At 36.5% G+C, this 15,522-nt stretch overlaps 1 protein-coding gene across 1 annotated transcript; it reads right to left on the bottom strand.

Annotated features, from left to right (window-relative positions):
- Nucleotides 1-5,321: 5,321 nt before the first annotated feature.
- On the bottom strand, nt 5,322-15,071 carry NC2alpha (negative cofactor 2 alpha). The gene is made up of 4 exons (XM_088238672.1): nt 14,882-15,071; nt 14,723-14,795; nt 11,526-11,668; nt 5,322-7,992 (listed from the first exon to the last, which is right to left on the bottom strand). Exons 1-4 carry the CDS (start codon nt 14,921-14,923, stop codon nt 6,844-6,846), a joined length of 1,407 nt encoding a protein of 468 aa, XP_088094798.1. The 5' UTR covers nt 14,924-15,071; the 3' UTR covers nt 5,322-6,843.
- Nucleotides 15,072-15,522: the final 451 nt, after the last annotated feature.

The raw sequence follows: 15,522 nt of genomic DNA, 5'->3' as shown, positions 1-15,522 counted from the left end.
CTACGTTCAATTGAACATGTTTAAAAGAAAAATTGTATGCATATTCTGCTTTTCATACAGAAAACTTAATTTTACTTTGTAGATACAATTGAAGATAAATGTTAATTTCCTATTGTAATCGAGGCCCAGGGGATTCCCATAGAATGAAAATCAGACATTTTCACGGTGTTTAAAATGTTACATTAAATATTTCTGTTTTGTTTCTGAAACTAGGTCATTAGCATTTTCAATTTCATATTTGAATTTTTCACATCTCTATTGTTAAAAAATACCTTATTTTTAAAATTAAATATAACCCTAGAAAATTGTACGTTCATACTGCACCACATCAATTGTTTTTTTCTTTAACTTTTCACGAATGTGTCATGTTACATGTTGCTTTACACGGTATGGTATACGCGTATATTTCTACGTAAACCTTAACTAAATGTCTTAGGGCTAAATGGCCACTCACATGTATTCACAACAATAAATAGATTAACCAACTACGCGACTAAGTCTACTTTCCTTACAGCTACAAATAAAAAATAAATGCTTCTTCAATTAAAGCCCGGAGACGAAATTCTATTTCACGTTTAAAATACAGCTATTATAAATATTTATAGTTAACAATGATAACATCCGACATCTTAGAGGTCATACACTGAAGTTAAACACTACCTCCTTCACATCCAACCTCAGGAAGAACTTCCTGACAAAACGAGTTGTGGGGCAATAGAATAACCTTCCAAGGAAAGTGATCGGTGCATGTTCAGTTAATGATTTTATAAATCAATTGTTTTTTATTTAATTTTGTATATTTATGTACAGCGGAACCTTTATATACGTGAACCCCCATTTTTCCCCATACTTCGTCGGGCCTCTGTCACAAGTTGGCAACGTACATTTTACTAGTAGCGAGATATAATATATAATATAATAAAATCTCATCCCAAATCGAAAATTCAAATAAAACTACAAGTTGAATATTATAAAATATTATTTTTTGTATTTGTAAAATATGACACTTTTTTTTGTATGTATATTTGTCAATGTTATTTTTTTGTTGCATCTATCTATGTAGGTAAACCTGTTCCAAGATAGGTGCAAGTTGTGTTTGTATGGTGTGGTATCGGTAGGGTATCGCACCCGTAGGTAGCACGGCAAGAAACGACGAAAAGCGATCTTGCTTGAACATTTTTATATTCACCCGAATGACAGCGGACCGCCCTGCTATCACCGCTCACTATATTTCCCACAAGCGCATAAACATATATACATATCTGCAGTAAAAAATAATAATACATAAATAATATACTATGTTTCAAGGGCATTGTGCCTTGTCCTAGAGCCACATCGCCACAGATCGTTTAAATAAAGATTTTTCGAAAGTTTTCATTTGCTAACCTGCATCAGAAACCCAACAATTTCTTGTGTTTTCCATATTCACAACAATAATAATAGATATTTTTTTTGTATTCCGTATTGCAAACAAATTATGTAAGACAATGTAAAGTTGACCAGGTCAGTGGAAGCTCTACATTCGTCAACCCCGTGTCGTATATTCGGTAATTGTCACATTTTGATGTCAATTTATTACCGCCATATTATTTAATAGTATTTGTCGTCACTCCCAACCAAAATATAAGTACAAATACAAATGCATTTGCTACTTACACATGAAATGTGATCCCATCCTGTTTCTTTAAGATCCCAGCAGTATTTCTACACTTTAAAACAACACAACACGGCATAGTTGAATTCATATTTCAATTTATTTCAACAGAGAGGGAAAACATTTTTGAGAAGGGAATATGGAATTCTAGGCATTTACAGGGCTTATGATCTGTCATTGGCTGGTCATTGGCTGATCCCTACTCAAAAATGTTTTCCCTCTCTGCTGAAATAAATTGAAATATGAACAACTCCTTAGGGAGGAAAAACAGCCAGTCTGCAAGCATTTGGACATAATCAAACATTGTTGAATTACTACCTGGTAAAAGAAGAAGTATAAAAATTGGAAAATTGTTTTCAGGTGTTGCCTAGTGGGTGATTTGGTTCAGCCGGATGAATCTCACCCGCGTGATAAAGGCTTCAGCTCTTTTACTTCACAAAAGTCAACAGATGGAAGAGTTTAGGAAATGTGGATGTTCAAACATGGGCAGAATGGTGAATGATACACAGTGTGTAAAGTGGCCACTTAAACCAGCTAATGACAGATCATAAGCCCTGTAAATGCCTAGACTTCCATATTCCCTTCTCAAAAATGTTTTCCCTCTCTGTTGAAATAAAGTGATATTTGAACAATTCCTTAGGGAGGAAATCCAGCCAGTCTGCAGGCATTTGGACATAATCAAACATTGTAGCTGAATTCAAATCGGGAGTTGCGTACTGAGCGACATCTGCAAAGAAACTAATGGGTCAAAACGTAAAACTACTCCTTCAAGAGTAGTTTAGTCGCCTTCTGTTTGATGCGCGTGTGCGGTTTCTGGACTATTCTTAATTCTACGCCTCACATATTATATTTTTCATGCATAAAACTCAATTTTACTTTGTAGATGAAATTGAAGATAAATGTAAACTTCCATTGTAATACGGGCCCAAGCAGAGATTAATGACGAATATAGAGGTTTCACTGTATGTACAGTAGCCGGGATTAAATAAATGAAATCGGGCTTAGGAAAGAGACTGCTGGCGTAGTCGGCAAACTGGGGCTTTGTAGAGCGTTGTCTTTGTCATACATACACGTATACAGATACCGAACTCCTAAGACAGAGACGACGCTCGACAAGGTCGGCAGTCTCATCCTTCAGTCCAATGTATTTTATTTACTGCCGGGTACTATATATATATATATATATATATATTTTTCGGTTTGCATCTATTTTTAACCAAGTGCTTGGATGTACACGCATCAGCTTTAAGCTTCAATTTAACTTATAATGATACAAGGGATATTGTCAGGTTTATACAAAAATTGTGAATTTTTCACTTCCTTAAAATTATATGTACATGCAAACCACTGGTAAATTCATTATTATTTATGTTCAAAGCATTAACTTTGCTGTCAAACATTTTACTAAATGTAATTAAATATTTGTATATAGCCATTTTCTATATCTACCGGTTTCGAGACATACCCGTCTCTCTCGTCAAGACACTACACCAACATGCAAATACACTTTCACCTTTACCATCGCCGTAGTATACATCATCATCATTCCCTTTCCGCACCTTATAGTGCATAGGGCACTGCATTAGCACACCAATTGCAGAGTATCTTGATCTTTTTTTTGTTACATGAAGATAAGATAAGATGATCAGTTGTACGCTTCAGGTACAAGTCCAGGGACTATAAAATATTCTAGTGTAAAAATACCCTTTTAAATAAATATTACATATAAACCATGTCGGGAATCGAACACGAGATCTCTAGCGTGGTAGGCAAATGCGCTGACCATTACATCACGAGGCCGGCAAGTATGCGTAGAATGTACAAAAAAAATACATACATTACATGCAGAATTAAAGGCGATGCAAACACCACCATGTCCGAACATGCACTAAAATTAGGCTAATAATTCAATAATGTTTTGAGTATGTCCAAATGTTTGTCAGGCTGGATTTCCTCATTAAACATGGTCAGAATGGTGAATGTTACGCAGTGTGTAAAGCGCAAATTAAACCAGAGAATAAAAGGTCATAAGCCCTGTAAATGACTAAACTACCATATTCCCTTATCAAAAATGTTTACCCTCTCTGTTGTAACAAATTTAGATGTAAATAACGCCCTTAGGAGGTGTAAGTGAGGCGGCCTCCGTGGTGTAGTGGTCAACACGCTTGACTCACATGCGGAAGGTTCCGGGTTCGATTCCCGGTGAGAACACAAAAATATAATATGTGATTTTTCTCAAGCCTGGGTTTTCTGTGATGTAATTCACCACTGTAATTAGGCCCAATGGCCTGTTGTGGTGCAAAAATAAATAAATAAATAAAAATCAACAAGTAAGGAATGTAGGTATATTGTTGGTAACAACAATATATCTACAGTTGTCTGTAAACAGTCCCCCTCTAAACATAGAAATGATAAGTATTTACAGTAAACCACAGTTAACTGTACCAAGTCTTATTACTGATCTTATATCCCACCATAGGGTATAACAGCAGGAAATCCAGCATGTCTGCAAACATTTGGACATACTCAAAACTTTGTTGGATTAACTAAGAACTATAAAAATTGAAAAATTGTTTTCAGGCGTTGCCTAGTAGGTGGATTGGTTCAGCCAGAAAAATCTCGGCCGCATGATAGAGGTTTTAGCTGCTTTACTTCACAAAAGTCAACAGATGGAAGAGTTGAGGAAATGTGCATGTTTAAACATGAGCAGAATAGTGAATATTACACAGTGTGCAAAGTGCAAATTTAACCAGGCAGGAGTTGAGGATATGTGCATGTTTAAACATAGGCAGAATAGTGAATATTGCACAGTGTGCAAAGTGCAAATTTAACCAGGCAGGAGTTGAGGATATGTGCATGTTTAAACATAGGCAGAATAGTGAATATTGCACAGTGTGTAAAGCGCAAACTAAACCAGCCAGTGACAGATCATAAGGCCTGTAAATGCCTAAACTACCATATTCCCTTATCAAAAATGTTTGTTGCAACAAATTTAAGTTAATAATATTTTGTGATATGTTGCAGAATGTAAAGGTAAAAGTGTATTTTAGTATTCGCATGCTGGCGGAGTGAGTGTCCTGACGAAGAGACGGGTACGTCTCGAAACCGGTAGACATAAAAAGTCGGTATGTGGTCATATACTTATATTTACTAACTTCAATGCATTCTTCATTTTATATTTCCAATAGTTACGAAGACATCACATCTATATAATGTGCCTAATTGAGAATCGTATTTTAAAAATCTACGCAAACCTATTTTTTGTACTTTTTATCAGAAAATATTAAATTTACTCTCAATTTTTATGCTTGCTTCGCGCATAGGGGTTCCGGGATCTATTCCCAGTGAGATCACAATAATAACAATGTGATGTTCTCAAGGCGGAGTGTTCTGTGGTGTGATCAGGCTTGCAGACCCGTTTTGATGCAAAAAAATGTATTAAAAAAACAAGTCCTTAACTCATGTTAATTTTTTATGACTCGGTCGTCAAGACATTGTTGATAGGCTAAATAGCTGCTATGCAAGAATTGATTTAAAAATAAATGCAATGTGTAACATCCCCTGACTTTGTTAGTTAGGCCAAGTCATCGAAAGGGCTGCGAGTTTTAAATACCAGGGCTGCTATTCTGAATCTACTCTACCCCCTAGAAAATGATTAATTTTGAGATTTTTATTTTTTGCATGCGTTTACACTTGGCTTTATATCTGGCCACACTGATGATTAAACGTATGCGCCATTGGGTACGGAAAGGGAATGATGAAATAAAATAAATTATTTATACTTATTAGTGGCTTAATTTTTTTTAAAATTTACGATTTTAAATTCCTGCAGAAATGGTTCATTGCATTGGCCACGCCCCTAATACGTCACGGTTCGGTTGAATTTTGAACTTTGTTTGTGACCGTTTAAATTTAAATAGAACATCATCACGAATCTTGATGTCACTTTTGTCGAGGCCAAGCATGTCGCGTTTTTGAAAAGACATATTTTTTTAACAATTTCATTTTCAAAATTATGCATGAAAACATCTCCCCACACTATCCATATTGATTTTGAAAATACAAATAATTTTTCTAAATTCATTTCACATGTTTTTTTACGAGTATTTGTAGTATGTGATATTTCCCTATCGACCAAACCATTATCGTTTTCTTCCGTTTTTTAATCAAATTTATACATCATTTGACATTTGATCATCGGTGTGGCCGTATATAAAAATTACATCTTCTCTACCCCCGCAATAAGATTCATAATTGCACCGCACCTTAAGGACCTGGGAGATCTGGCTATATGAGAGCACTCGCCTCCACTCAGAAGCCAGGCACTTTAAAAACCTGGTCTCGGAGGGCGAGAACCAATTTAGGGTGACCCGTCAGGACGCAGAGATGTTATATAGCACTGACCCCCAGCTTTCCGAATTAGTATAAGAAAATACGTATCGGAACACAGTAGCTTTCAGCTTAGAAAATGGAGCTGGGAGTGCGACTAGGATTAGCAGGCGCCACGTTCAATGGCATGAATCTGTGTTTAGATCAAATGTTTACTCTACGGATGCGAAACGTGGCACATCGCTAGGGCCCAAAACGGCAAACTATCGAGTTTCAAGAATCGGTGCCTCAGAAGAATACTGGGCGTGCGGAGGTGGTATGACTTCGTAAGGAATGTAGAAATAAGACAATGAACGCAGAAAACTCAAGTGACAACCGTAATCAAGCTTGTCTACTTTACAAGGCATCAGGTTCTCGCGATCCCGGACGTCAACAGTTTACTGTTCGTCGGCAGTTTGCGTCTGAACTACAGGACGCAGACCTGGCTTGGGAGGACACACAGCAATTGGCCACAGAGCCCTGGGGATTTCGAAAACTCCACATGCTCCAGTGGACATGGGTTAAATAATTAAATAAATTAAATTTCCAAAAGGTATTTCTTAAAACTGAAATTTTTCCTCATACTTGAAAGACAAGACGGTGAAAGATTTGAGGCTTAAAATCTGCCCAGCCTTCATTAGCGAACAGCCAGTTTTAGTACGAAATTCGTAAACAGAAATGTTACAACGGCCCCCTCACTGCTACGCCAGTAAGCATCGGTCATACTATAGTAAGTTCCTTTGAGGATAGTTTGATTTTCTAGTTAAAAAATGATTGAAGATGCGGAAATAGAATCGAGTCTTCGAAAAGCTTAAAGAGACTTATGTATCATAGTCTTCGTCTATGTCCATTGAAGGATTTTTACGCAGGGAATTGGATGTCAGTGTAGCGGGAGGCGTCTTAATCGGCAGCAAAGGTGGCGGCTCATTCGTGATCGAACTCTTTCTTCTCCGGGTAGGTAAAAGAGAAGAATTCGAAGCGCTACTTTCCAAATCGAACTTGTAATTCGACATGTCCAAGTGAATCTTCGGCGCTTGACCGTCGTTTGTAATGTCGATCTTGATCTTTGGAACGCTGAGGTCTTCCACTTCGTCGACGATTCCCGAGCCGGACGAATTGTCGTAGAGGGAAGTCGCGCGCTTCAACGTCTGCAAAGCGGGCGGCCCTTTTTTCGACGGCGTATACTGATTCAAGCTCTCGGATTTGTGCAGCACGTTTCTGAAGTTGCCGCTGTCCTTGAAAACGGGCGTTCGCGGCTGCCTCACCAACGTCGGCTTGAAAGCGGGGTTGTTTCTTTCAGCCTGTGGCGTCAGAGGAATTGACGAAAGGTCCAAATGAAACATCGGTGTCGTCGGCGTTTTGACAATGTTTGTGTCGAGAAAACCTTTGGATAAATCGATGTGCAATCGAGGCACAGTTGACTCTGGTAATTTGACTTCGGAAAATGTGCCGAAGCTGTCTTTGAATCCGGGATTTGGAAACGTCGTTCTTCCGACTGCGGTTTCAGTTTGTTTGTAAAATCCCGGTGACCGTGTATAATCCGGATTAGGTTGGATCACAGAGCTGTACGCCGGTTCCTTTTTGTCGTCTTCGTCTTCTCTGAGCGTTTCTTGGTAGAAGTTCGGCAGTCGATTCGGCCTCGGTTGAAACGATGTGGATGTGCTTTGTAAAGTCTGCGGTGGATTCTCTGGTTTGTGGATGGTCGGAACGTGGGTGTCGAAGGCCTCCAATCTTGTCGGGTGTTGACGCATGTTCTTGCCGTTGCCGTGTGGGTTTTTGATCCGCTTGTTTGTGGGTTCGTAATCACTACCGGAGTCACTGGACTGCCCGTTGTGCTGACTAGAAGTGGCGGGGCGAGGTTGCCTCGGTTTAGCCTCAGGAAAGCGGGAGGCAGTGGGAGAACTGTCGGCACTTCTGTGCTGAGCGGCTTCTCTCTCTTCGGCTTGCGATACATCGGGTATATTTTTTACCTGAAAAATACCCAGAATTAGTATTATTTTTATCATGGATAACTTACCTAGCGCCATTTTCATAATATAATACTTCAAGGGCACTTTACAGAGAGATTCTATAAATACGTAAATATAATTTTGGCCACATAACTCTTTGATTAGTGAATTTATCTCATGCATGCACATGAAAAAAAAGGGAGTCGGGCTACGTTTGGAAAGCTGAAACCATGTCACTCACTGCTAGAAGTATTCGCAAAATTAAGTGCACTCAGCGGTCTATGGAAAGACAAATGTTGGGCGTCTCCTTGAGAGACCGAATAAGGAATGAGAAGATAATAAAATAAATAAAAATATATCGGGTTGTGGTCCTGTGGCTAGTGTCTCGGACTCACGGACCAAAGGTTTGTGGTTCGAATCCCACTCTACCCCAACTCGATTCCATTTTCTAATAGTAAGTGTTTTACAACTTGTTGAAAATGGCCCTCTTAATGAAATATTCGGGTAAATCATAAGAATGCAAATATTTCTTTAAAAAAATAAGACGCCGTACAAAGGCGACCGATATCGCAGAAAGAGTGGGAAGACAAAAATGGCAGTGGGCGGGTCATGTGGCGAGACAAGAAGTCGACAGGTGGACCCCCAGAATACTAAACTGGAGACCCTACGAAGGTAAAAGGAAAGTAGGGAGACCGCAGAGGAGATGGATCGTGGGCCATGGATGGAAACAGAGTGCCCAGGACAGAAAAACATGGAAAAATTTGGAAAAGGCATAAATCCAGCAGTGGAGAGAAACGAGCTGATAAGAGAAGAAGAACCCGGCCAGGCACTCGCAAGTTAATTTAGTTGTAACAATTAGGAACAGTCAAATATTGAATTTAATATTTTTAATAAAAATAGCTGTTAGTTATAATATTATTATGGGAGGATCATTACCGCGCACTTCTCACTAAAATGATTTTCCCAACGCTGGCTGATGCAGCAAACTTCCGTCGTCATCACCAAAGTACTTTCGAAACGACCCAAATTTTTCCCTGACACGGAGCTATGAGAAGTTACCTATATAGATTGTCGATTGCGAAACAATTGTCACGAAGTTTTTATTTTTATATTTGTAAAAATAAAATAAAGTGTTCAGTAGACTCAAATCAGTGTTTGATTTCTAATATTATAAGTTAACCTATATGGGTTTTAATTAAGGAATGATGATATTTCTCCACAGAGTATCGAACATCTGTTATTTCAGTGCCCATTTTTCAGTTTACAACGCCATAATCTTGAAGCAGAATGCGGGAAAGATGGAATATCCTTAACAGATATCCACACTGTCGTTAAAAGTAGTCATCACGCGCCATTGTTCTTGGACTTTGCAACATGGTGATTGGACCAGTGATCGAACATCCCATTTCCAAGACAAGCAAAACGATTTTTTTCTGAGTACCTTAGCCTTGTACGTGACACGTAAGGCTACTAAATACAGGGGTCCAAATGAATATTAAAAAAAATATTTTTTTTAAATAATAATAATATTATTTGTTTTAGGTAATTTTATGGTCATTTTTGTGGTATGCATCATATTAGATACGCCACACAATTAAGGGTTACGCCATCATTACAAAAACTGTGTTTGTAAGTAGTCTAAATTATATTGTAATGACATCAAAAATACAGTAATCAAAATGTGTATTATGTCAGCAAGGATTATTGCGTAGCAAACCAAAATCATTGCAAAATTAGATAAGCAAAGATAATACAAAAATAATAGGTAATTTCCTTCCAGTGATATCGATATATATTATATCTGCTTGCAAATTCTGGGCAAACTTGTTTCAGGAAAAAACTATCGAGTAATGATTACAACAAATAATGTATTTTTAAATGTCGGTACACTTGTGAGGAATTTAGAATGTCTCTTTGTGCGTAATGTTAATATTATTTATTTATTTATTTGGCAATTGTAGTCTGCATTACTTCACGGGCCCATGCCCATCGTGTAATTTATTTTTATCACACTTAAATGAGATACAAATACCGACTCCGTGGAAACAAAGTCCTGTGTTGAGTTGGTACGAATATATATGAATAATACTTTAACAATCAATATCACCATATACCAGGGACGAACCGTGTATGAAAGCGATTATGCGCAGCTTACCATTATATTTGACTGACCATAACCATGTTTTACTGTAACTTTATCTACAGAAAAATAAATAAATAATTAGAATTTATTTTAAATCATTTCCACCGTTTGTATTTTTATCCTAATATAAATATTAATATTAATAAAGCGCGCCCAGCGCCTGCGGTGAGCCAAGAGACTAGCCGATTATTCCAGCTTATTTTTTTCATACAAAAAAGTATACTGTATTTTAAAAATGTCTTAACCTCAGTGCGGGTTTTTTCTGCTAGATTAAACTTGCAGATTACACAAATTATTAGAAAATTATTGTCCACAATCCCGACAAGAGACCGAGACGTCCGAGACCGACCGAGGCGAGGCGCGAGAGAGCGAGACTCGACGAGAGCACCATGTACATACTCCATCTCGGCCTGTCTCCGGTGTCTCGACGAGTGCGTACAGCCGCCAATAGACAATAAGTCATGGTGCGACACATATTTAACAGTTATTATAGTCAGCATTACTCGATGGGGTATTTAAACCCATTATGTAATGTAGACTGAGAATCTCTGGAAGAATAACATTAAGAATGGAAAGTAATGATTGAGAAGGAAATTAATGCTGCTAAATTGTCGATATGTAGAGACAAATATGACTGAAATTTAGCCACTCGTTTCTTTAACTCTCCCTTCCCGGTGATGCATAGCCAGTACACATTGCATCAAATATCTTTAATATCTCTATAAATATAATCAAGATTTCCAGTATTCCTCCATTATACATTTACATAGCGGTTATTAAATAATTAATGCTTATTGGAAACAGAAAAAGCATTTTATCAAAAATCGTATCGAAACCCGTTGTCAGGATGTGTCGGCTGCACTCGAGTGCATCTTATAACTCGTGACTCTGTGTTCTCGTGAGTTCTAAGGTCTTTTATGTATATCGTTATATGTTATTCATCATTATTTCTAGCAGGGACACCCTCGAATGTCGTCGTCAAATTTATCTTGAGAAACATTTCTATAGGCTGATTTCTGAAAGTATATATAATCCAAATATACTGAAAGAGATCAGTTTGTATGTTCCCAATAACTATACTAGAGCGAGATCTCATGCACTGTTTTACACACCCAGAAGCATGCACACTAATGCAAGTCAGAATTCACCCATAGGGCAGTGTGTTAAGTGGCCACTTAAACCAGCCAACGACAGGTGATAACCCCTGTAAATGCCTAGCCGCATATGCCCTTCTCTAAAATGTTCTCTATCTCTGTTGTAATTTGTAAATCATAATGACTCCCTAAGGGGTGAAATCCAGTATTTTGTCTACAAACATTTGGACAATCTCAAAATATTGTAATAAATTGAAGATATTTTCAGGCAAAAGATGGTGCAGATTTGGACAATTATTTAATAGTAATTTTCTCACCATATCCTTCAAGAAGTCGAACCTCGACTCGGCTAGGATGCACTGCTTGAGGTGTGACGGGCTGAGGGTCTTGGCGTTCCTACTCTGCGTCACCTGAAGGGACTTGGTGAGGAGAGACTCCACAAACAGCTCCAGGGTACGAGGTGTGAGGGAGTTAAGGAATGATCACTGAATAAATACCATCACCATCCAGACTTCGAGGCCTGGGCAATGGAAACAAAATGGCTGTCTTCATCATCATCATCATTTATTTATTAGGGCTCTTACAATACACAGTTAAAAGTACATAAAATATTATAGAAAATAACAAAAATTAAATCATAACACCAGCCAATGACAGGTCATAAGCCCTGTAAATGCCTAGACTTCCATATTCCCCTTCTCAAAAATGTTTTCCCTCTCTGTTGAAATAAAATATGAACAACTCCCTAGGGAGGAAATCCAGCCAGTCTGCAAGCATTTGGACATACTCAAACATTGTTGAATTAACTACCTGGTAAAAGAAGAAGTATAAAAATTGGAAAATTGTTTTCAGGCGTTGCCTAGTAGGTGATTTGGTTCAGCCGGATGAATCTCACCCACGTGATAAAGGTTTTAGCTCTTTTACTTCGAAAAAATCAACAGATGGGAGAGTTGAGGAAATGTGGATGTTCAAACATGGGCAGAATGGTGAATGTTACAGTGTGTAAAGTGGTCACTTAAACCAGCCAATGACAGGTCATAAGCCCTGTAAATGCCTAGACTTTTATACTCCCCTTCTCAAAAATGTTTTCCCTCTCTGCTGAAATAAATTTAAACATAACTATTACACTTAACATGTAATTCGTTCTAAAAAAAAGAAAAAAAGAAATAAAAGTAAAGATGAATGGAGAAACACATTAAATAGGGGAGAATTGGGGGATGGCCATTCGATTCGAAGAACTTGTGACGTAATATTTCAATTAGTTTATTTTCATACATTTTAGAGAAACTTGGTCATACAACTAAATGCTCTACTTTTACTGTGTTTAAAAAAACACTTTTTAGATCCAATTTCCCATAGCACTAAACTTCCTCATTAAGTAGATGCTAAAGTGTTCTTCTGACATTTTAACAGTCAAATGAGCAAATACCACAAATAATGCTGGCCATTGCGAAGTCAAAATACATTAAGTTGAGAAAATTAATCAATTTTTGCTCTTCTTTAAAATGGCCGATACAGACGTACCACAGTGTACTTCTGGGGGTGCGACATTTACATATTACTAATAAATATATAGAAGAGCAATTAATTTTTCAAAATTCTAATTTATAATTAATATCAAGCATTTACACTTTAAAGACTTCTGAAATTGTAGGATTTTGCCATTTTAAAATGCTCATCTTTCAATATCGCGCCATTAAAAAATAAAGTAAATAAACACTAGATAAAAACAATCATTTTCTAAGATAATTCTGATAAAAAAAATACTTTAAAGTTTTACATAATTACCTTTTGACAAGCAGATATAAAGATAAAATAATAATCCAATCAAATGTGTTCTAATGACTTAAATATGGTAAATAATTGATCAGAAATGCTATTTAAGAAAAAAATTAGGTTTTAAAATTTAAAAACAAAAATAAAAGCATTTTTACCTTTGTGGTACAAACAAAAAGCGAACAAACCATCACGCCGTTTTTCCATAGGGGTAGGCAGAGAGAATAGAACGCCAAATCACTATGTCTTTGCATACATACCTCGAATCCTCTACATTCATACATCTCCTCATGCACGCACGCCGATTATTCCTATTCGTGTCCATCTTTATGTATTTGATGGACTTGATTGTGCCATGTCTTTCTCGGTCTTTCTCGTTTTCTGCATCCATCAACATTCACATCGTAGATTCTTCTAGCCATTTTTTCGCTATCCATTCGCTCGACATGTCCAAACAAAAGCGGCAACCCTTTCTTGATTCTGTCGATAATGCTTGTCTCAGCCACAGATCTCGACATTTGTGCATAGTTTTATATACATACATAGTTTTACCACACATTTGTCTGAGAGATCGCATTTTGGTAGCATTCAACCTACTGTCATAATTATTTTTCCAATTCCATACTTCGCTCCCATACATTTGGGTTAGCACTGGAACGCCAGCCAGGATTTGTAGACGGTACCACCTGTTTCATGTACCAATAAGTAAAACATTATGTAAAAAATGTTTTTTTCGTATGACTTTTTCAGTGTACAGTACAAAATTTAAAGACATAGATTACACAAACATCACTCTGTCAGATTTAAAATTTACACTAAAAATGCATTATGTAATTTGGTAGACATTATAATAATAAATATGTACATCTTCCTTCCCTTCCTTATCCTCTCTTCAAGCTTCCTTGTCCTAATCTTGCCCAATTAACAATAACTTACTGTTAAAAAATAAAAATATATCGCGGATATATGTTTGTTTACAATAAATATGTATGTAGAACTGTTAGTTTCCCAAATAAAATAAAATATCAATAGATGAACAAAAAGCATTATAGTTAGAGCAAGGACGATAAGGAAAGAGTGTTTTGCATAGTTAGTGCTACAGACTGGCAGATGGAATAAATACTTTTAATTGTTTTTATAATGTAGGTATTCAAAAAAAATTCCTTGAACATTTTTAATCCTTTCTATGTTTGTTATGTATTGTGGGCTCCACACAACGGATGCAAACTCCAAGTTACTGTGTACAAAAGTGTTGTATAAAGTGTTCAATGTATTTGGTTTTTTAAAGGGTTTGGAAATTCTTGAAATGAAGCCCACCATTTGGGGTAAGCTTTTTCAACAATATAACAATATTGTCATATAACCAAAAGCACTACTCTCTGATAAAAAGAAAAAAAATAAGAATAACTTAAATTAAGAGGGAACCTAAATAATAATATGAAGTGAAAAAAAAACAGTTAAGACTGTCGTAGATTTACGTGACGTTTTAAATTTTAAAAATGTCTTGAGTTCCATGATTCATCTTTAAAACCTGACTAAATTATTACGAAATATGCATTATTGCCACAGCCTTGAAGATTAATTGTAATCGTAACAATTCAAATATATTATTCAAATATAAAATCACGTTAAAGATTACTACGTACCATCATTATTTGTAAACAAACGTATTCAGTGCGCGCTCACCGTTATAAATAAGAAATGGGATATGTCCGTAAAAACACATTGAAAAGGATATAAATTATGACTGGAACAGCTTGAGCGACCTTCCCGACTTCCTCGTCCGTCTGCATTATCTTTTTGATCCGCCCCTGCAAAAAAATTAAGGCTAGGTCATGTCGAAGAACGCAAAAGCTTATCAACTGAAAAAACCACCCTTAGACGCAATACAACTTACCGCGGGAAAGCGCGCGTTGTATTTTTTCTTCTTGGATGGCATTTTGTACCGTCTGGCGATTAAGACTTAAATTAAAATGTTTTATTAGCACCACTTATGCACTGCACACAAAAACATTCGCATTTGCACACAATTTTGAGGTTATCGAGACGATTTTCTCGACCCACTTCATTTTTATATGAATCTGACAACTGTAAAAATTATCATATTCATAATGCGGCCAGTGAGAGTATGATTACTTAGGTACTCTAATTGTGAAATAAATCGGGGCAAGTTTGTCCTCATAAATAAATAATATAGTGTTTTTTATCAAGTTTATTTTGTGTTTAGTTTTTACTTACAGCTTTGTTTTCTTTCTATTTTATTTTATATCTCTGATGAAACTTCTTACACTCATAGGAGACAGATAACTTTTATGTCCGCTTTTCGTAAAAAAAAGAAGAGGGAAGGTTAAAATAAAATAAAGTGATTGACAAATTTATATTTTTTGGTGACATTTCTTTGCAAAACTGCATTTCAATTATTTTGAGAAAAAAATATTAAAATGGAATCAAATCTTATCCGTGTTTTTTTTATAATTATAACAGTTCAATTGAATTATTGAAAAAAAATAGTCTGACATAATATGAAGCATATGCGGT

This window comes from Micrasema longulum, unplaced genomic scaffold (genome assembly GCF_059751315.1).
Source record: "Micrasema longulum isolate JH-2025_06_02 unplaced genomic scaffold, ASM5975131v1 h1tg000003l, whole genome shotgun sequence".
Taxonomy (NCBI): Eukaryota; Metazoa; Arthropoda; class Insecta; order Trichoptera; family Brachycentridae; genus Micrasema; species Micrasema longulum.
Note: the sequence above shows the minus strand (reverse complement) of the source record. Positions and strands in the feature narration are given on the sequence as shown.